At 32.8% G+C, this 24,295-nt stretch overlaps 1 protein-coding gene across 1 annotated transcript in view; it reads right to left on the bottom strand.

Moving 5' to 3' along the window:
- LOC126892132 (uncharacterized) overlaps nt 1-21,863 on the bottom strand; it is a 34,057-nt gene extending 12,194 nt beyond the window's left edge. Inside the window, exons 1-4 of the mRNA XM_050661599.1 lie at nt 21,755-21,863; nt 6,636-6,764; nt 6,298-6,333; nt 598-700 (exon numbers count right to left, since the gene is read on the bottom strand). Coding sequence (XP_050517556.1) covers nt 598-700; nt 6,298-6,333; nt 6,636-6,764; nt 21,755-21,826 — 340 coding nt within the window. The 5' untranslated portion in view covers nt 21,827-21,863. The remainder of the gene's footprint in view (nt 1-597; nt 701-6,297; nt 6,334-6,635; nt 6,765-21,754) is intronic.
- Between the last annotated feature and the right edge of the window lie 2,432 nt (nt 21,864-24,295).

Below are 24,295 nucleotides of genomic sequence, written 5' to 3' on the forward strand. Positions count from 1 at the left end.
CAACGAGGAAGTGGACTCTCTAGCAAGCAATGCAACTACCGACCAAAGTATTTCTATCACAGATCAAATACCTTGGACTGATCACAAAGTAAATATCAAAGGTCATGTCCAGAGAACGTGGCAAACTACTTGGGATCAGACTAACAACAAACTAAAAGAATGCCTAAGTCAAGTAGGAACTAAACTCATGTTACCAAGTAATAGAAAAGACCAAGTCATCATCAACCGACTCCGAATAGGACATACGTTACTAACACACAAGCATATCTTCAACAAGCAGGCCGCTCCGATGTGTACCAATTAATTGCAACACGCAACTGACAGTGAAACATATAATTATCGAGTGTCCAGTGTACCAGAAAGAAAGGATCGCGTGTGCTCTTAGTGACAATATTAAAAGTGTACTGACTTCAAACCTAAACTCCTTATTAAATTATCTCAAAATGACTAAACAATACACCAGATTGTAAAGCATTTTTATATAATAATATGTATCTTACTGTTTGTGTATGTCCCCCCGCTAATAACCCTTAGTGGTTGATGCGGGTTTATTTGTGTAAATAAAAAAAAATACTTTATTAAAAAATGTACACTTACCTTTTACTTTCTCATCACATTTAAAATATTCATAGTAAAGATCCTTGTTATTTGGCATGTAATAGTTTAACATGGATGGATCCAGTTCAAATTTATTATTGATCTGAAAAGCATTTTATATTAATGAATGGCACTCAAATCGAGATATACAATAATGTACAAACTACAGGGCTATAAAACTGCTTAGCCACACCATGAAAATATGGGAAAGAGTAATTGATAGACGGATACGTGAAGAGACCGATATATCCGAGAATCAATTTGGCTTTATGCATTGCAGATCAACAACAGATGCAATTTTCATTGTAAGACAGTTGACGGAAAAATACAGGAGTAAAGGAACAAACGCTCATATGGTATTCATTGATCTTGAGAAAGCATATGATAGAGTTCCTCGAGAGATTCAGTGGTGGGCACTCAATAAGAAAGGAGTCCCAGGTGAATATGTAAAGATTGTGAGGGATATGTATGAGGGAGTAACGACTAGTATTAGGACAGTTGTGGGAGAGACTGATAAATTTCATGTGAAAGTAGGATTGCACCAAGGCTCGGTGTTAGTTCGTATTTATTCTCATTAGTTTTGGAGCAGATAACAGCGAAACTACAGGGTAACATTCATAGTGCTTAATGTATGCTGATGATGTCGTGTTAATAGGAAATAGTGAAAGAGACTTAGAACAAAAACTGGAACAGTGGAGACAAGCTCTGGGGGAAAAAGGTGTAAAACTTAGTAGGACAAAGACATAGTATTTGCAATGTTCATTTAAAGATGGAGTTACTACAAATAAAATGGTACCTTTGGATGGTGAACTGATTGTAAAAAGCAATAGTTTTAAGTACCTGGGATCGGTATTGCAGAGTAATGGAGAAATAGATGGAGTTGCATGCAGTAGAATTAGGGCTAGATGGATGAAGTGGAAGGAAGCGAGTGGTGTGCTGTGTGACAGGAAAATTCCAATGAATTTGAAGGGAAAATTCTATAAAATAGCCAAAAGACTGGCTACGATGTACAGAACTGAATATTGGGCAGTGATAAAGAAAGAGGAACAACGAATACATATGGCTGAAATGAGAATGCTTAGATGGATGAGTGGAGTGACAAAAAAGGATAAAATTAAAAATGAGTATATTAGGGGAAGTCTAGGCGTGGCACCAATTGATGCCAAAATGAGAGAGCATAGGTTGAGATGGTTTGGTCATGTTCAACGCCAAGACGCTAATCACCCAACACCACGAAGAATTGCTAAAGTGCTGATTCCTGGAAGGAGTAGGAGAGGAAGACCAAAGAAGACGTGGGGGAGACGATTAAGCAGGACATGTTGTTAAAGGGTATTAATATTGATATGGCCCAAGATAGAATTGTATGGAGAAATGCAATTAGAGAAGCCAACCCCGCATAGGGATAAGGCAAAAAGAATGATGGTGAAACGGCACTCAAATATACAACTTTATAATAAGTGCAGAGCCATCAAAAAATCGTTATTAAAGCTAGTACTACTACTACTACTACCACTAGGTACTATCGGTTTACAGCGTTTTACAACGCCTTCCGACTCCTAACCGCCATTTTTCTCTATTTAACCATAGACCTGGAGTATTTCTCTTTCCTCTAGTTCTTTTTCAATTTCCTCCCTCCAGCTTCTTCTCGGCCTTCTTCTTTTCCTTCTCATTAAAAAATTACAAACCTTTAAACAGAGATCATTGGGAGAATCATAAAATTATACTGGCCGGTTAAAATAACCAATGCACATCTAGGGAGAACAAAACAAGAGAAAATTACAGTAACGATTAAAAGAAGAAAATGGTAATGGATTGGAAACACTCTGATAAAGGACCCAAATAATATAACTAGACAAGCTCTCAAATACCAACCAGACGGAAAACAGATGAAAAGAGAAGAGAGAGGGAGAAATCAATATAATGGAGACATTTCAGAATTAATTATTACCGCCTGTAACCACCGACAAAAAATTACCTTTTTGAGATTCACTTTCATCTAAACTACCCACATGTCCACGAATGTACGAAACGCTAAATTGCACCCGAAAGAGTAAGGCCGTCCGCACATGGGTCGATCGAAGACACGTCTCTAAGTTCGCGCATCTTGCTCGTCTTGTACAAACCCTGCGGCGCAAGCGATTTCTCTCCGCACACTTGTCGATTCAGTTTGCTCACATCTTCCAACCAGGAAGAACGCATTTTTTATATATTAACCAAAACGATTCTTTCGATCTGTAAAAAGTAAGATATTGTTACATTTTTAGTATAATTTGTATACAATAAGCATTATACAATTGAGGGTATTTTTCTACTTCCCCAACGAATTTTATACTAAACACTAGAAACAGAAGTGCAATGTTTTCAGAATTTTACATTACAAACAATATATATATATTTCCACAAAGCTAATAATAGTATTACAATCAACGAACATAACATGCACCGATTTTTAAATAAAAGTAAAATTTCATTCAGCGCAAAAAACAAAAAAAAAACGAAGGAAACAAATAAAATAAACTACCTATTATGACTAAAAACGTGCGTCTCACTCGAACTTTCTCGTGCACTACGAGATATGTGCCAAAATATGTTTTGGTCTCCAATTTAAAGAAAGTAGAAGTATTAAGCTTAAAGGCTTTAAGTGCGGGCTCTGCGGGCCTGTCAGCTACGCCACTGATTATTATCTCTACATCTTTTAAAGACTCCTGAAATCTTCTTCTTTAAGTACCGTGCCCAAATTTTTAGGCGTGGGTAGCTTCCATAACAATTTGCCGATATCGTTCTCGATCTTGTGCGGCATGTAACAATTGATCTGCTGATAAGCCAGTCCATTGACGAAGGTTTCGGAGCCATGAATATTTCTTTCGACCAATTCCACTTTTTCCGTCGATCTTTCCATTGAGTATTAACTGCAGCATCCTGTATCTGCTACCTCTCATTATATGCCCCAGATATTCAAGTTTTCTCTTTTTTATCATCTTCATTAAGTCACCTTCGCCTTGACCTACTCTGTTTAAGACTTCTCTGTTTGAAATGCGTTGAACCCAAGATATTCTGAGCATTCTACGATACGACCACATCTCAAAGGCTTCTAATTTGTTCATCATGTTAACCTTCATGATCCAGGTTTCACATCCATATAGTAATACAGGATACACATAACATTTTAGGAACTTGATTCTTAGTTGTAAGTTCAGCTGAGAGTTGCTCAGAATAGATCTAAGTTTCATGAATGCTCCTCTTGCAATTTCTATACGAGTTTTAATTTCTTCATCCGACTCCTGAAATATGGCTTCCGAATAAATGTTAAATAAAAGAGCAGAAAGCACACATCCCTGTCGAACATCCCTTCTTATATGTATGGGTTTGGATATAGAATTGTCTATTTTTAATTGTGCCGTTGATACCAGTACAAGTTATCAATGCATCTTATGTCTTTTTGGTCTATATCAAGTTTCTTGAGGATCTGCATGAACTTGTGGTGTTGGACACGATTAAACGCTTTTTCGTAATCTAAAAAGCATAGGAACACGTCCTTCCTCCGATCGTAACAATTTTGGACCAGCACCTGTGTTGCTACTATTACTCCAACTATCAGAGAAAATTTGCATAAAGTATAAGAACCTTTTTTAATTGTTTTTCTTCATGTACCATGTCCTTTCAGAACGTTGGTTACCACCATAGCTATCTTAATTTTATTCACTGCCACCCTAAATAGCATGCTTGTATCAACACCATACCAATCTCGCAACTTCTTCAACCATGAGGTTCTTCTTCGTCCTGGACTGAGTTTGCCTGCTATTTATATATATATATATATATATATATATATATATATATATATATATATATATATTATATATATATATAAAACGTCCTCCGACGTCTTCCAATGCCCAATCTCCATGCATCTCTGTCTTCCCAAAGGTCTTCGTCTAAACCTCTCTCTCGGATCTCTCTGTCTATTCCTTCTCTCCAGCTCTTTCTGGGTCGGCCTCTTTTTCTCTTACCATGTGGTGACCAATCTAGAATCTGTTTTGGCAGACGGTGTTCTGGCATTCTCTGCACATGTCCATGCCACTTTAGTTGTTGTACTCTTATATCTTCGACAATCGTATGTGTGACTCTCATAATCTCTCGTATACGTTCGTTATTAATTCTTTCGAGTTTTGATTTTCCTGCGGCACGTCTCCAGTAGTTTATCTCCGTGGCTTGTAGTGTTCTTTCAGTAGTTGTCTTTAACTGCCACACGTCACTTCCATACATTACTATGCTCTTTATAATAGTGTTGTATATTCGATGTTTATTTTTTTTGGATATATGTTGATCCCAAATAATACTATTTAGTTGAGATATGGCCCTTCTACCTTGAGTGTTTCGTTTTTTTATAGCCTGATCTGATTTGCCGTCGTCCGTGATTTCTACTCCTAAATAAGAATATTTATTGTTGTACTTAATGTGTTGTCCGTCGTTTAAAACTAGATTCTGTTCGTTGCCACCGATGTTCATGTACATTGTTTTCTCTATGTTAACTTCTAATCCCCATTTTTTGTACTCTTCGATTAATTTCCGAGTCATGTATTCCAGATCGTCATAATCGTTGGCAATCACAATTTGATCATCAGCAAAACATAAAGTGTACAGGTTGTTATTATTTAATTGTATACCCATGCCGCTGCACTTCCGCTTCCAAAGTTTTAATGCTTGTTCCAGATATATTTTGAGAAGTGTCGGCGATAGGCAGCATCCCTGCTTCAGTCCTTTGTCTACTACAAAACCTTTGGAAACATTCGTTCCTATTTTAACTTTGGCGTTCGCGTTATCATATACTTTTTCCACTGCTGTTATGAGATTTGAGTTGATGTTCGTTTGTCTTAGAGTGTTCCATAACTTGTTTTGGGGGATGCTATCTTAGGCCTTTTTTAGATCAACAAACAAAAAGTGGACTTCTTGATCTACAGCAACCTTATATTATACTGCCTGCTATTTTTCCTTGCATAATATTTTATAGCAACCTATATTTGGGACCTCTCATTACATGTCCGAAATACTCCAGCTTTCTCTGCTTGATGCTTTTTATGATCTCAGTAGTCTTGCTGAGACGTTCTAGTATTGTGGTGTTTCGAATCTTCTCCAAACAGGAAACTTTTAAAATTCTTCTATAGCATCACATTTGGAAAGCCTCAAGGTGATTTAGATCGATTTTATTCACAGTCCAGGACTCGATAGCGTAAAGTAAGACCGAGAACACGTAGCAGCGAAGTAGGCGGATCCTCAATGCCAATTTTAGGTCTCTGTTACATAACACCTTAGACATCCTTCTAAAAGCGGCTCTAGTCTGCTCTATCCTAGATCTAATTTCGCCGTGACTTTCTGCGTTACAATCTAAATGCTGTCCAATGTAAACGATTTTATCAACTTGCTCAAGTTTGGTATTGTTTACATATATAGACGGTTTTATATGCTGTTGTTTACTTATTACGAGTATTTTGGTTTTTCGTATGTTCAGATCCAGACCTGCCTCCCTACAACTCTCAATGACACTATCAAGTAGTGTTTGCAGATCTTCTTGAGTAAAAGCTAGGCGTACTGTATCGTCCACATATCGAAAATTATTGATGACTTCACCGTTCACCGTTTTTAATTTTATTATTATATTAACTAATCATGAATAATCAAAAATAATATATTGTCACTTACCGTTCTGGCTTGGAGCCAAGCGCAAGTTGCATAGTTCTAAAAAATAAAAGCAATCAACTACCTTCAGAACATTATATACAGCACGACCAGATTAACTTTGTATTTGAAATTTGTATGCGCACTCTTGTTGAAGCTCGATTTTTCCATATTTTCTGAATTTTATTTTGGTAACGTGCAGGTATTTTACTTGACGAGACGTTGCCAAAATAAAATTTAAAAAATTTAAAAAACCGAACGTCAACACCAGTTCTTATCCTAATATCAAATACAAAGTGAAACTGGTTGTGCTGTAATCTGTAGAAGAATATTCAAACATTAGGCACTTGTTAATTAAGTACCTTAACTTCATCTCCTTGATCGAAATTTCCTTCTCTTAATTGATCTATTTGGTCTTCAGTGACACCTGTCAGTAGTTTACAGTTGGTGTGGACAGATTTGCGGATCTTGTTTATATGTGCACCAAGTTTCTGAAAATAAAAAATAATTTCCTTTCCTTTAGGTTGAGATAATAAAAGAAATAAAGTCCAAAAGACTCCAATGGGTAAGACCAGGGCCGTAAGCACGATGTTGGGGGCCCCCGGGGCAAATGTGATCTGGGGCCCCTACCAGGTGGTCTCGGGGGTTTACCCCCAATGAAAGAGGGAGGGGGTAAACCCCCCATCTCTCATCTTGAGTCATGTGGAAAACGTTTTAAGAAGTTGATTGCTTCGTTTTGAAGGAAGGTCTTGTTCGTTTGCATTCAAAATAAAATCAGGTTGAACAATTCGGTACGTACCTAACACTGCTTTCATTCTTTGTAAGCGAGTGTCTAGCTGATGGTATAATTTGTCGACCATTAAGTAAAACACGGTTAATCTAAAGCATGACTTGGGATCTTGAAGTCTTTCATCTTCGCACAGTTCATCGAAATGTTTTTTCGTCTTCTGCATTATTTTTGGAGCGAACCCTACGGGTATTCCCCAACGTTGACACATATTTGAAGCCTCTTCAAAGAAGGTTTAACATTGTCCTCTCATTTCAGTTAGTTTTAAGCAGCTCTCTTCAAGTAAACTGTAAGCTGTTAGCTGTTAAAAAGTCCAAAGATTTCGATTGCAGTGTTTTCGAGACTATGTTGAAGATTTTAAAGATTTTATTTTGCACAACTAGTAACAAAACAAATTTGAATGATTCTAGTTTCTTTTTTTTTCAGTTGTGCTGCTTCGTCTATTTTTTGCAGAGACAGCGTGACAAACTAATGGAGGCGCAGATACAATAACGAGTTAGAGTCTCTATCCGGAAAGGAAAATCTAGTCAGATATATAAAGGCCAATAGACTCAGATGGGCAGGGCACGTGATACGCAGTAACGACAATCGCCTTATAAACAATTTGTTCTGGGAAAGGCCAGATGAAAGGTCTGTAGGACGGCCTAGAACAAGGTGAAAATATGCAGTCAAAGAAGATTTGGAGAAGATGGGGTGTGACAATGGGAATTAGTGGCACAGGACTGACAAACATGGAAGGCAATAGTAAACGCGGCAAAGACTCACGAAAAGTTGTAACGCCATTGATGATGATGATGTCTCTTTTATTTTTTTTTGTTACTTTTCAGAACTAGACTCGAAAGGCACTTCAAAACATCGCAAAATCTGTGTTTCAATGTATTGACTGCATCAAATCTTCCAGCCCAGCCTGTTGAATTGAGAGGTTTTAGAGTCACTTTCGAGGAACATCTTTCAAATTGGTATGAGGATTTTAGTACTTCCCAACGAACGACACTGTTCGTTGGGAGTTAGAAAAATATAAGGGTATGAAGGTTTATTTAAAGAAAATGCAGGAAGAGGTAAACCAGATTGCTGAGAAGATATACAGAAAATTGAAAAGGTGGAAGAGAAATTCGAGAATGCGTTAAAATTCGATACGGAAAAAGTGAAAGAAAAATTAAAGGAGATAGGAAAATGTCAAAAAGGAGGAGACCGTCGAAACTAATTGTATACAGCTGTAATGAAAACAGAATCCAATTTGGCGGGGATATTACAAAACGACATTCGATACCTTTCATTAAAATCTTAAAAAACAAATTCCAACATAATATGCAGAACTTCGAAGACTGTAAAAAAGTTATAAGGAGCCATTTAAAAGACGGAGCTGCTTTGCGGTTTGAAAGCAAAAAAAAATGAGGTGACTCTATGGAGAGATTTTAAGACAAAATTTTTTTATAACGGTGTAGGTGAAACACGTTAAAATTGATCATTGAAGTTGTTGGAATTAATATGCCTTATATTTATTACAATCAGAAATGTGTTATAAGTTGGAAAGCTTAAAACACGAATCGACCAAATTTTTGTATAAGTTGAGACTGGCCTCAAAATTAAGATTTATAGAAAGTAACACCCATAACACCGAAAAGTTGTACCAGCAAATAAAAGAAAGCATACACGCAGCAGCAAAGGAAGCGTTAGGGTATTTGGAAAAAGATGATAAACAAAATCCAGAATGGTGGTCAGAGAAACTAAAAGGTTTAGTAGACAACAAGAAGACAGCGTACCAAAAATGGCTACAGACACAGGACTTACAAGATCAAAGAGTATACGCACAACTGAACAGAGAAGTGAAAAGAGAAGTAATAAGGAGTAAAAATGACACATGGGAAAGAAAGTGCGAAGAGGTGGAAAGATACATAGGCGGATCCAAAGTAGCTGAAGCATGAAAAACGATAAAAAATATCAGAAAAGAAAATAAAGGACAGAGTAATTTAAATTTAATAAGTACAAAGAATGGGAAGATTACTATAAGATACTACTGAAGGAAACTAGACCCGAATTTGTGGTAAATGAAATGGACATGCAGACTAATGTAAATGAACAAGTTAGAAGAATAACTACAAAAGAAATAAAAGAAGCCTTATTAGAATCAAAAAATGGGAAAGCATCAGGACCTGGAAATATCCCCATCGAACTGATAAAATATGGACCAGACATACTGCACGAAATAATGACGGATCTCTTCAATAAATGCATGTTGCAGGGAGAAAAAATACCAGAAGACTGGAATTGTGCATACATTAGCTCGATTTACAAAAAAGGAGACAAAACGTTGTGCAAAAACTACAGAGGTATAAGTATAACCAGTGCAATGGGGAGGTTGTATGGCCGAGTATTAAAGAAAAGGGTGGAATTAGAAATTCAGGACATGGAAGAACAAAGTGGTTTTCGCGCCGGTAGATCGTGCGCAGATAACATATTCGTGATGCAACAAATAATAGAGAAAAGAAGAGCAAGGAATCTGTCTACTCACCTAACATCTATTGATCTGGAAAATGCCTATGACACGGTACCTTTAAAGAATCTCTTTGAAATTTTGACCACGATAGGCATAAGCGAAGCATATGTGCGAGCAATTCAAAATATGTATGAAAATCCGAAAAGTTGTATTAAACAGGGAAAATCTATGTCGAAACTATTCCCTGTTACAAAAGGTTTAAGGCAAGGGTCCTGCTTATCGCCAACACTATTTAAAATATACATCCAGAAAGCTCTGAGGCAATGGAGGAAAACAGTTGCTGGGATAAAAATAAGACATTGAAGGTCTTTTTCGTCTTATTTTCTTTTCTCAATACATCATTTTAAGCGATTTTACAGTGATTTGGAATCTATTTAAACAAATTTGCATTTTTTTATCGTAAATTATCAATTGAAAAAATAATGTTTTAATAGAAGGGTAATCCAAAATGTGATTATTAGGCATTATAATAAGTTTTTTGTTTTAAAACAACTTGTTGATCAAACTTTAGCGTAGATAAGGTTAAAATATTGTTTTTTCCATTTTCCTCCATTCCCAAAATACATGTTCTTCTATTTGGCTGAAAATTTGCCCACAGATAGCCAAAACGTAGGACTTTAATGGTTAAAAGAAAAAGAATTTGTATAGTTTTACAATACAAGAAAAGTTACATGCAATAAAGAGTCAAAATTATATAGTACAGTCGGGTTAGCATTTGATCTTGCATGCCGAGCTACCCAAGCAAGATTCTATTTTTCTAATCTTAAGGGGGTCAATAGTGTAAATTTAAAATCGCGAATAAAGAAGAACCGTTTTTGATCAATATCTCCGTCATATTTAACTTTTCGACAACAAGTGTAAAGACTGAAGTTATAAATTTTTTTTTGCCGTTGGTATTTTCCGAGTTATGGGGGAAAGACTGACAGTTACAGCATAATTATTGAATTATCTCGTTTATTATTAGTTTTATAACAAAAATGTACCTATACAAAAATGAAGAGAGTTAAATTTTATACAATTTTGATTTCTTTCATGTTTTTGCTAAAATCAATATTTCAGGTAGTACGTATACGGTAAAGGCGCGAGCATAAGCAGTGATTGATTTGATAGCAGTGGTTTTTGTTCAATATCTCCGCAATTCTTAACTTTTCTACAAAAATGGTAGGAACTGAAATTAATCCAAATAAATTGTGTTTATAATAATTATTATAATTTTCTTAACCATTGTTTTCGTATGATCGATATTTTCCGAATTAATTGTACTTACAGTAGACGCCTATATTTTTGACTCTGATATTATTCCCCGTATTTTTTTTTGTATTGTAAAACGATACAAATTCTTTTAACCACTTAAAGTTCTGTGTTTTGGCTATTTGTGGGCAAATTTTCAGTCAAATCGAAAGACATGTGTTTTGGGAATGGAGGAAAATGTAAAAAACGGTATTTTAACGTTTTTCACACTAAAATTCGATCAAAAACTTGCTTTTTAATCAAAATAACTTGTTATGATGGATTATAATAACATTGTTGAGTCACTACTATTAAAATATTATTTTTTCCATTGATATTTTACAATAAAAAAATGAAAATTTTTAAATAAATACCAAATCGCTATAAAATTTTCGTGGACCCCCACTTGCAAATTGTGAACCCCCATTTTAATTCACGCCAACGTAGACCCCCGTTGAGTCCCTCGTGGACCCCTGGGGGTCCACCTGGACCACTTTGGGAATCACAGCTCTAAGTCATAAGTGGCCATAATACGAGTAGATCAACAAAAATCTAAAACGATAACTATAAGAAGTGTAGTACTACAAGGACGTGCACTATCCCCTGTACTTTGTAATATGTACTAAAAAGACAATTATAAGGAGGTTCTAGAAAAGATCAATAAATGCATATCAATTAACGAAACACTACTGAACAATGTCATAAATGCCGAAGATTCAATATTCCTTGAGGACAGCAGAGAAGGACTGAAAATTGTTGTTAATCGCAGTACGCAGTACTGCGATAGGAAAAAAAAAACAAAAATCATGATTGCTAGTAAAGACATCTTGAAAACAAAACAATTTTCGTTAAGGGAAAAGCTTTAGAGAAAGTACTCAGATACAATTGAAGGGCTTAATGTGAAACAATGACAAGCCACACATGAGTTCAAAAAGAGTTAGTGTTATTCTTGGTTAAAGTAATAGTATAACAAGCCATTAACAAATTATCTCAGCCCTTCGTTAATTGATGGCCCGATAAATCTATGGTCACACTATTGCATAGGCCTAGTTTGTTCTAGTATCTCCTCGACATAATGACAAGCCACATCAAAATGGCGAACATGGACGGAAGCGTTTCGGATAATTATTGAGTTCTGACGATTCTAGAAATAAAAATAGCAAAGTTGACTTGACATTCGATGACAGTGACCGTGATCCTAACTATGTACAATCTAGAAGTGGCACAAGTAGTGAAAATCCAGCGATATGTAATTTTTTCCTAAATGTGGCTTGTCATATTATTACCATTCAAGATTAATGTAGTGGCTTATGACGTGGCTTGTTACATTATTGCATTTGGTTGTAGGATAATGAACAAAGTCCGTCAATAAAAACCAAACACACTCGTCAAAAATTCCAACAAGTTGATGGAGCCAAAGGAATAAACACCGTTTAACACCTGTAGGGTTGAAACCACCCCGAACTCAGTCAATAATAGAAAATTCTGAATCTACATATATCTAAAATTTGGGTATTTATAATTAATGGGATAATGGAACAAGCTTGGAGTTTCAAGTAATTTGATTAATATTGTTGTCAACTATAGTCCCATATAATAGGGCATGATGCATCGAAATATCTAAACTAAAACAATAAAAGTTGTTACTGGATTTTTTAATATTATTTTTAACATTTAAAGTCAAATATCTCACTTTTGCCTTTTCGAGGCTTGTCATTGTTTCACATTAAGCCCTTCAATTATTAATTATTTGGGTTGTAAGCTAAATGAACAATGCAGTACTGCCTTGAAATAAAACGACGCATTTAGTCCAAGTAATGAAGCTTCAAATGGGACAAAACCTCGAAATTTTTACAGAATGGATTGATTTGCTTGAAAATTTTAGAATACGTAGTGAATAGTCCAAGGATCAAAATCTATATGATGCCTAAAGGCGCTTTTACCATGGGGGTGGTTGCCGCTCTATCTCGGGGGTGGAAATTTTTTATTATATTTTGACTGCTGGTAAAACATTCATTATAAGCAAAAAATGTTCTATACATTTTTTGATAAAATTGTTAAATAAAATAAAAAATAAAAGATAAAAAGTGTTAGTTTTATATCGAAAAAATAAATGTTTTTAATACGTTTTCTGCTAATAACTCTAAAGGTTTTCGTTTTATCAAAACAACTTTACTTAACAAAAATGTACCTTTTGGAGAAATAAACAAAACCGTTTTTTTAATTTTCTTTAAGATCAATAGTAATCGAGCTATTAGTCTTTATTATTATTTATTAAATGTTAGCTCTTCTTCGTCAAATGCTAAATATTGTAGTTTCAAAGTCGAAAGATAAGAAAGCTAGGCATTTTTCGAGGATAACTGGTTTAAACTAATTTATAGTATTCAAAAATATCTATTACCAAAAATAAAAAAAAGTCTCTAGCTCAAAAATTAAGTGACTTATAATGAAAAGATAAGTTTTTTCCAGGATAATTTGTTTAAAATAATTTATAGTATTTAAAAACATTTATTACCAAAAATAAAAAAAGTCTCTAGCTAAAAAATTAAGGGACTTATAATGAAAATAATGCCAGTCTCTATTTTTTCAGCGAAAAAGTGATCGGTAGCAACCCCCTAATCACCACCCTAATTAAAATTAGTCATTGACCTTATTTCGTCTTCTTGATTTATGTGTTATTAATAGGTTCTAGAAGTTTGACAGGCTTAGAATGATAAGTTTAAAAAAAATGGAGTTAAAAGCGAATACCGGATTTTTGGAAAAAATGGTTTTTCTTCAGAATAGAAAGATTAGCATCAGAGATAAGAAAAAATGTTTAAATATGAAATTATAGCTAATTTAATTCCCAAGAACCTGGTTTTCAAAAATTTTTTCTACGGTAAAAATTGAGTGAGCTATTGACAATTAAACCTTTTAATAACATGCAAAAACCACCTTTATAACCCTTTCAAAGTCACCTATTTTTGCGATTCTTGCAAAAACCTACAAAATTATTTTTTGCTGAACTTTCTAAAGTGAAAAATAAAAAAGTTACGGTTAAAAGATCAATATATTTTTTTGAATAAAAAAGGAGGAATCCAATTAGAAGCATAAAAATGTAAGTTAGCGGTGGTTTTAGTCATTGGCCTTATTCATTCTTCTTTATTTATGTATTTTTAATAGATTCTAGAAGTTTGACTGGCTTAGAATGATTAGGTTTTAAATAACTGAAGTTAAAAGCGAATAGCGAATTTTTGTAGTTTGGTAAAAAATGCCATTTTCTTCAGAATAGAAAGATTAGCATCAGAGATACGAAAAAATGTTTAAATATGAAGTTATAGGCTATTTAAATCCAAGGAACTTGGTTTTAAAACATTTTTTCTACGGCAAAAATTGAGTAAATTGTAAATTGATTTTCCGATATAAAACTATCACTTTCGATAGCGAATAAATCGAAAACTATTAATTTTATCCAATAAATGTATAGAAAGTTTAGAAAGTTTTTTGCTTATAATGAATGTTCTTACCAAATTTTGTGGTCAAAATATAATAAAAAAATGTCCAACAACGAGATGGGGTGGCAGCCACCCCCATGGCAAAATTGCCTTTAGGCATCATGTAGATTTTGATCGTTGGATTATCCACTACTTATTCACAAATTTTCAAACAAATCGACCCATTCTGTAAAAATTGCGAGGTGAAAAGCTTGGGTCCCTGGACTAATTGAGATAGCCAGCAGCGTTTTCCATAATATGATAGGAGTATGACTTCATGCATTGAAACAGAAACTACAACTAGATTATTGAGATGCTACGCAATGCGAATATTTAACAAGGGCAAGTGGAAGGAAAAAGAGGTCCGATGAGAGAACACTCGTCCTGGTTGAAAAATTTAATGCAGTGGAGTGGAAAATCAACCTTAGGACTCTTCTTCAGAACCGTTGCACACAAAATAAAATGGGCTTCATTATCGCCAATGTCCTTAACCTTCGGATGACCAAGCGGGGGAAATTGTGACCCCAGCGTATGTTCTTCTTTAATAAATTCAAAAGTATTTTTAATTGTTAACTCATTTTTTTATTTGACTTTAATATCATTCTAGATATCCTCATATTTTGAAATAAAAAAAATTCCCTATATTTTACGAATAAAAAAATATATTCTGAAACATGAAGAGAAGTATCCATTCTCAAATGTGGTCTCGAGGTAAGAAAGTAGAAAACTCAAAGAGGTACCACAAAAATGTATATTATAAAAATGTCATACAAGGACGCGTTTCGGCTCTTACCGAGCCATCATCAGCTTGAAATACAGGAGCAAAGTCTAAAACTGTCCAGACCAGGAAGGAGGAAGAATCTAATGGCTTACATTGTATTGGGTTCTTTAGGTTTCATTCTAAGTTATAAGTAGTGTATTAGACATTAAGGGTATAAATTCATTTTAAGATTTAAATGACTTCCTCTTTGAGAGAAACCAACTGTTCGCAAGATGGTTTCTCTCAAAGAGGAAGTCATTTAAATCTTAAAATGAATTTATACCCTTAATGTCTAATACACTACTTATAACTTAGAATGAAACCTAAAGAACCCAATACAATGTAAGCCATTAGATTCTTCCTCCTTCCTGGTCTGGACAGTTTTAGACTTTGCTCCTGTATTTCAAGCTGATGATGGCTCGGTAAGAGCCGAAACGCGTCCTTGTATGACATTTTTATAATATACATTTTTGTGGTACCTCTTTGAGTTTTCTACTTTCATATATTCTGAAGTTGATGTTTAGTAAAATACCGTCTATTATGTGTAATTCCAAGTAGTTTTACGCTAATGACGTCGACTTTGCAAAGTAACAAGACACTTACTCAACATACACACTACACATGACACTAATACTCATGTTGTGACTGGCTAAATGACATAAAGTCCATGCCATAAAAAAAAAAATTAAAAAAAAACTTTTTTGTTAATTGTCATTTTTGACATTTTTGACCTGGGGTCATTTTCCCCCCCTTGGTCATCCGTGTAACAAAAAAAGGTTGGTCATCGGAAGGTTAAAGGATGAGGAACACGGAGAAGAAGACATATATTTACTTGAATTCCCAGCATATTCAAATGAAGGAAAAATGTGTAACCTACCAAATATAAACATATAAAGCATGTACAAACACACTAATCATCAAAATTAACGCACCACCTTAAAAATGGGACATTTTTGATGTATCGTATTTCCTAAACCTCTTGTTGGATTTAAGTGATTTTTTTAATAGATATGTTATAGCATTATTGTTCAAGAGTATCGTTTTAATAATGTTGTGGCTAAACAGGTAAGTGTCATTGTATACCATATGTAACAATATTAGTGTATTTTTTTTTAAATTCGGAACACCCTGTGGAATATTTCAGCGTATATAAAATATTGAAATTAATACTCAACTGTAGCCAAAATGTATTAATATTTTGCTTTTTGATTCATTCGCCTATGTTGGATAATAAAAAAGTCAAGTAATTTAACAACCCTGGAACTCGGAGGTAAACTACACTATGTCATTTTAAGGAACTTTTCAGTAGAGCAGTTTGAATATTTTAAATATTTTATATATCCCATAATTAGGTATCCTTTTTTTCTGTAATTATAACATATAACAAGTTTGTACAAAACCGTTAAAATTTGCCCTAATTACTGTAATTAATGGTATTTTACAGTGACATAGTGCAGTTTACCTCTAAATATTTTAAAAATCTTATACATCCCATAATTAGGTATCTTTCGCTCTGAAAGACAATGTGATCGTATTTTAATCATAACATATAACTAGTTTGTACAATTCAACTAATAAAACTTTAAAATTTTCCCTAATTACTGTAATTAATGGTAATTTACAGTGACATAGTGCAGTTTACCTCTGTTAGGTTTGATTTATACTTATAAAATATTTAATGAATTTAAAAGTATTTAAGCCCAAAAAAATTAGCTAGGTACTTCTCATGAAAAAAAAATTATTTTAGGTAAATGTTATTACAGTAAAACCTGTGCTAACGGACACCTGTCAAAATCGGCAACCTGTACTAACGGCCATTTATATAATACGGTCGCGGCCAAATAATCTCATCCAATCTAATATCGGCCAAAATATTTTTGTATAGGTACGTGTTGATAATACCCAATATTGCGAAATACCCAATATAGTCGGTTCGCTAAACTCAGATACAACTGGCTAGTGACTTTAGTAAGTAATTTTGCCAATTTAGTAAAATTGGAAAAAAAATAATTACTAAATAAATAATAATTACTAAACAGTTAGTAATTTTGCCAATTTTGGTAAAATTGGCCAAAAACAAAAAAAATACCTACTTAAATCACTAGCCAGTTTTGTCTGAGTTTAGCGAACCGACTATACTATTTTATTGCTTATCGTATTTTTTTAAAATGAGATTAAAATAACCTGGATAATAATTAGGGTCGGTGTCGGTACACAAAGTTCTTAAAGCTCCATAATAATATGTCGTAAAATAGGAAACCTTTGGCGCTAAGAAACATAATTAAAATATATAATATCTGAGAAACTGGAAAGCCTGGTTTAAATTCACAAAAGTTGACCGAAAAATATAGTGTTGTAAATTTATCAAGCTGTATTTCTGAACTGTTTTTTCCGTAGTATAGTCTCTGGCCAAATTATTAGACGCACTATAAAAGATTAAAAATAATGGTTATTATGAGGTAATACCATTGTAATACTAAATAGATTTTTTATAGACATAGAAACAAGGTATGTTGTTTGGTTGTCCATTTAATTGTCTATATTTTATCACAAATAGAACATTATTAATTATGAACCAATATGTATTTATTGACTCTTGAAAGAAAACAGAAATAACAACAATGTCCTCAATTTGTTGCTGACATATTGTGGCTCGACAAAATAATAACATTTAATAATACTTGTTCTTATTACTGTTTCTTTTATAATTTTTTTAAATTTAGCATAATTTTAAGTGACGCATAGCTTTTAAAACTATGTGTATAATACCATTCGAAATAGAAACACCAATTTTTAGGAGAAGGTACACACTATTTGTTATTGTTTATTACAATAAAATAACTACGATTTTTATAAAAACAACAACTATGTAACTATAAAAAAGAATAGAAAAAAACAAAGAGATTTATTTCTGTTAAGAAGAAGAACAGTTACCTATGACCCGTTTGCCGCTAGGTGCTCAGAGCACTAAGTCAACATAGTGTTGTTTGCCATAACTGTTAGTAAATGTGAGGTAAAAACATCCAAGTTTACATAGCGCTTTTTACCTCTCAAATTATTTGAACATAGTGTTCTATTTTTTGGTAATTTCGTTTTCGTGTTCATTAGTACCAAGTGTAGTATATCTCTAGGAAGCTCTTAGAGAGCTGAGTGAGTTAAAGGAATAAAAACAAAACAACACCATGTCGACATAGTGTAGTTTACCTCCGAGGTTCAGAACTGTCAACGTTCTTCATGAATACAGGGTGTTTCTAAATAAGTGCGACAAACTTTAAAGGGTAATTATGCATGAAAAAATAATGACCGTTTGCTTTATAAACATATGTGCGCAAATTCTTCGTTTTCGAGATACGGGACATTGAATTTTTTCTTACAAACTGATTATTTATTTATTGCTCTTAAACCGGTTGAGATATGCAAATAAAATTTAGAAGGTGTTAAGAAGTAGTTATTACGCATTTTTGACATACAAATAAGAATTTTATATTTATCATTGGCCTGCATACGGGTAATATTACCCGGTCATATTACCCGTATGCACGCCAATGTTGAATATAAAATTCTTAGTTGTAAGTCAAAAAGTGTGCAATAACTACCTAATAAAATCTACCAAATTTCATTTGCATATATCAACCGGTTTTAGAGCAATAAATAAATCGTCAGTTTGTAAGAAAAAATTCAACATCCCGTATCTCGGAAACGAAGCATTTGTGGATGTTTATAAATCAATCGGTCATAATTTTATGCACAATTACTCCTTAAAGTTTGTCGCACTTATTTAGAAACACCCTGTATTGATTAAGAACTTTGCTAGTTGTTAAAGTACCTAACTTTTTTATTATCTAACATAAGCAAATGAATCAAAAACCAAAATATTAAGAAAGCCTAAGTCTACAGTTGAGTTTTAATTTCAATATTTTATATGCGCTGGAATATTCCACGGGCTGTTCCGAACTTTGAGGAAAAAACACACTATAATTTTTACACTCGGTATACAATGACACTTACCTGTTTAGCAAGAATATTATTACATCGATATTTTTGAATAATAAAGCTATAACATATTAAAAAAATCACTCAAATCGGACAACAGGTTTAGGAAATACGACACATCAAAAATGTCCCACTTTTAAGGTGGTGCGTTAATTTTGACGCTTAGTGTAAATGTGAAATATCAATGCTTGTAAAAACAAATGTGGTTAAAAATCGATATACTAGTACGTCAAAATCAAAATTTATATATGTATTCAAAAATGTAAACTTTATAATACTGACTGGTACTAATAACCAAATACGTTGATACGCCTTAGATGTAAAAAAATAATATTATAAATAATTACACTTTTATAAAAAAGAACTTTTTTATAATAAAACCTTTTTATTATTTATAGGAAAGAAAATAAAATAATTTAACGATAAACGATTTAACGATAAAATGCATAAAATTCCAAAAATTACACTCTAATAAAAATAGTTATTTATGAAACAGTTCGTGAAGTATGCTTTTTGCGAACGCACGCAATTTTTAGAGCACGAGCGACAAGGGAGCTAGTGCTATAAATCGCGTAAGTTCGCAAAAAGTCCTTCACGCACAGTTTCATACAATATTTTATCTACGATAAACAAATATAAAAACTGTAACTCTTCGTCACTGGAATTCATTTCTATTCTACAATTTTTAGAACTTTGACATTTACTACAAACTACTTTCAAACCACAAAACTGCCAAAAATTTTGTTGTAAGTCATTGCTCATATTGTCATCCCTACGACAACGCGAAAGTTAAGGATATTTGATTATATGAAAGTGTGCCAAAAAACCCATTGAAAGTGTGCGAAAAAGTTAATCCCATTTAAAATACATACATACATTGTTACTTCACGCACACTTTAAACTCTTCACGCACTGCTATCTATAATGACAGTTTTCACAAACTAAAAACTTATACATAATATGACAGAGTAGATAATAGTTATTTATGAAACAGTTCGTGAAGTATACTTTTTGCGAACGCACGCGAATTTTAGAGCACGAGCGACAACGGAGCGAGTGCTATAAATAGCGTAAGTTCGCAAAAAGTACTTCACGCACAATTTCATACAATATTTTATCTACGATAAATAAATAAAAAAGCTGTAACTCTTCGTCACTGGAATTCATTTAGCTTTGACATTTAAAAATTCTACCTACTTTCAAACCACAAAACTGTCAAAACTTTTGTTGTAATTCATTGCTCATATTGTCATCACCATGGCATCGCGAAAGTTAAGGATTGTCACCATGACAACGCGAAAGTTAAAAACAGTGCGAAAAAGTAAATCCCATTTAAAATACATTGTTACTTCACGCACACTTTAAATCCTTCACGCACACTTTAAATCCTTCACGCACTGCTATCTATAATGACAGTTTTCACAAACTAAAAATTTATACATAATATGACAGAGTAGAAAAAGTACTTTTGATAATATCACGGTTTTGTTATTGTACATGTACATATATGTAGGACACAACATATTTGGAAAGAATAATTAACTTATTAAATATGAATTTTTGGTATGTGTATTAACTGTTATTTATAATTATGATTCCAAAAATTACACTAGTATAAAATAGTATTTTTTAAAATACCACTGTTGTTTAAAATGGTATATATAATTTTAAGTATATAAAGTTTTAATTATTCATTAAAACAATTAAAAAAAGATACGCAACAGCCGGGATCCAACTGGGGACCTCTCGATCTGCAGTCTAATGCCACTGAGGCACCATCAGTTTGTAGATATCGATTTATTAACGTAATTTAAAATATCATTGCATTAGTCACATTTTTAAAATATTTTGAAATAAAAAAAATATCGATATATCCATACAGTGTGATTGGTCAGTAAAGCTTTGTAGATCCGTTATAAGTTATAGATAGTAATAAAAGTTAATAACAAAAATTGTTCCAACTCTGATTACAGATTGATAATCAGTAATCGTAATTTGTAAATGACAATTATTCAGTAATGGGTTACTTAAAATTTGGATAGATTTAGACCCGTAATTATTAATAATTTTGCTCTGAAAAATGAAAATATCTCGAAAAGTAATAAATTTACACATAGGGAATGTTATACAAAAATTGTAGTATGGTAATGGTATTTTTCGATAATGATATAAAATACAGGGTGTTCTATTTAAAATTACTGAGAAAATAATGTACTTGCGTTTTGACTCACCCTGTATTCTATATAAAGAAAATTAGCAAAACAAACATTTACGAAAATTTTGACCATCATTAAAAAAATATGACGTCAATAAACCATTGATCTTTTGCTTGCTTTTATTTATACAGGTAGTTAAACTTGTTACGATTTTCATATAAAATTGGTTATAACTTTGTAAATACCCCGTATAATATACCAAAACTTTATATTTTTGTAATCGAAAAGTTACGAAGATTTCGAATATAAAATAAAATAGAGGGTGTTCTATTTAAAAAAACATGTTATTAAGTTTTATCGCTATACATTACTATAACGGATCTACGGAGCTTCACCCCACTAATAATTAATCGCCCTGTATAATAGCAGTTAAATATTGCATTGTTAGCTAGTTCTAAGCTATCCTGAAAATTTCAGGTGTCTAGGCAGCCTAGAACTATCTTTAAAATGGATTACAAAATTTGCGGAGTCCGTGACACCAACCAAGCCAAGTATATAAAAAGATGTTAATAAAGAAATTCTTACATCTGGAGTTAAAAAAGCGCAGCCATATTGTATACTGCAGATGACTGCAAACCACAGAACGATCTTGTTCATTTTTTAGTAATTTGTACCAATGTCTAAACAGTGAATAAAACGCTCTGAATATAAAAAATATCGTTTATTTAAATAATTAGGAAATAGTTTTGTGGTTGCAGTTACTATCACATTTTCTTCCGCAAACAAACAGGATGTAATTACAATATAGTATTATAGATGTTAAAATTGTGATTAAGAAAATTTAATTAATCAATTTAATCGAAGAAATAATCAAATCGTATCCTTTATGAAGTTTCTGTAGGTGTATTTTAAATACATTGATAGTAAATATTGTTTACTATTGTATACTATTTTTTATTATTCACAAAATATTATTTTCTGTTAGTATAGGTGAGATAATAAGTTCTGAGACTAACTATGAAACCAACATTTTTTTGCAAAATAATTTTTTATTTATCAAAATAATCTCCTTTAGCAGCGATACAATTTTCTAACGTTTTTTTAATTTTTCGATGCCGCACTTGTACATTTTTATTTTTACCTTCAAAGTAGGCTTTCGTATCGGCGACTACTTCCTCATAGAAGCGAGATCTTGTTCTACGGAGCATATTTTTTTTAGATCAGAATAAAGGTGATAGTCGCTAGAGATCAGATCTGGACTAAACGATGGTTGCAACGGCTTTCTCTGATTGCGGTCTACTCAGATGGTTGTAGATATGATTCTGAAGTGAAGTATAGGATCCATATTTTATCTATGGTCACATAACAATGCAAAAACTCTCAGTTATTCCAATTAAGCATGTCCAAATAGCGTTGAGACCTACCAGTTTGTTGTGGGTTTTGCTCTGGTGTAAGAAAACTCAGCACCAATTTTAAAAATAGCTTTTTCATACCTAATACGCCTGTCAATGGGAGCAAGAAGAGGATATTACCTCTGAATTCTATCCTACTGCATGGATTTTAATGAAATTTTGGAAATGGACTCTATTTATCTTATGATTCAAAGTCTACCCTATGTCGATGTGCGCTTTTATCTTGGGGGTGGTTCCCACCCCTTCTCGGAGGTGGAAAATTTGTGACTAGAGAACCTAATTCTAAGCAAATAAAACGCAACAGTTTTTGAGTTATTCTTGGTTGAAAATTGGCCATTTTCATTGAAACATAACACCTTTGTTTTTTGCGAATACCTTAAAAACTGTGCATCTAACTAAAAAAAAACAGTATAAAACATTTTTCTATCTTATAAAAAACAAAGAGATTAGTTCCTTCATAAATCTTCTAGTTATAATACAAAAATATGGTAGGTGAAAATAGTTTGTTTTTTTTTGGTGGATGTACAAATCGGTGTATTCAACACGAAATAACAGAGAAACTGTTGACTTTAGGTGTATAATGCTACCAATACCTTTTATAGTGCTTGAAAGGGCCTTGAAAATAAGCAGTATTAAAGGTTGATTACATTCAAACTAAGCGAGATATGCTGCAAAAAATATTGGAGACTAATGTATTTTAAGAAAAAATGAGAAGTTTATTTGACTCCTCATCCACGCAGAATTTTAATGCATTACTTTACTTCTACAATACCTTTTATTATTGTGTTCTTTCTAGGTTCAAAAAGTTGGACGGGTTTAAAATGAATGGTCTTTGAAAAACATAAGACTAATTTATAGGCGCGTTTTTAAATTTTCTTAAAAATTTTCCTTTTTCTACATGTAATTTGAAAATGATATGTAATACAATAATGAAAAAAAAAAAACAAATTTTTTACCTAATAAAACCATACATTTTTATCTGTTATCTTTTTTTTGTATCTCTTATAATTTTCGAGTTACATGGAGAAAAAGGAAGATTTTTAAGAAAATTTAAAAATGCCCTCTTTAACTTGATTTTATTTTTCTCCAAAAACCATTCATTTTAAACCCTTTCAACTTTTTTAACAGAGAAATAACACTATAATAAAAAGTGTTGTAGAAGGAAAACGATGCAATTAGATTCTGATGAATGAGGGGTTAAATATACTTCTCATTTTTTCTTAAAATACATTAGTCATCAATTTTTTTGCAGCATATCTCGCTTAGTTTGGATGTAATCGACATTTAAAGGTCCTTTGAAGAACTACAAAAAGTATTGGTAGCATTATTCACATAAAATCGACCGTTACTCTCTTATTTCAAGTTGAAAACACCGATTTCAGCATGCACCAAAAAAACAAACTTTTCTCACCTATATACCATACCTCTTTTTGTATTATAACTAGAGAATTTATGAAGGAAAGAATCTCTTTGTTTTTTTATAAGCTACAAAAATATTCTATATAGTTTTTGTTTCATTAGATGCATGGTTTTTAAGATATTCGCAGTCATTTTTCAATGAAAACGGCAAATTTTCAACCACGAATAACTAAAAAAGTATTGCGTTGTCAAAAAAAATTGTATAACAATTTTTGCTTAGAATTGGGTTCTCCAGCTACTTCCGTGGTTATTTTAACCAAAAAATTTTCCACCCCTGAAAAGGGGTGGGAACCAC

Source organism: Diabrotica virgifera, chromosome 9 (assembly GCF_917563875.1).
Source record: "Diabrotica virgifera virgifera chromosome 9, PGI_DIABVI_V3a".
Lineage (NCBI taxonomy): Eukaryota > Metazoa > Arthropoda > Insecta > Coleoptera > Chrysomelidae > Diabrotica > Diabrotica virgifera.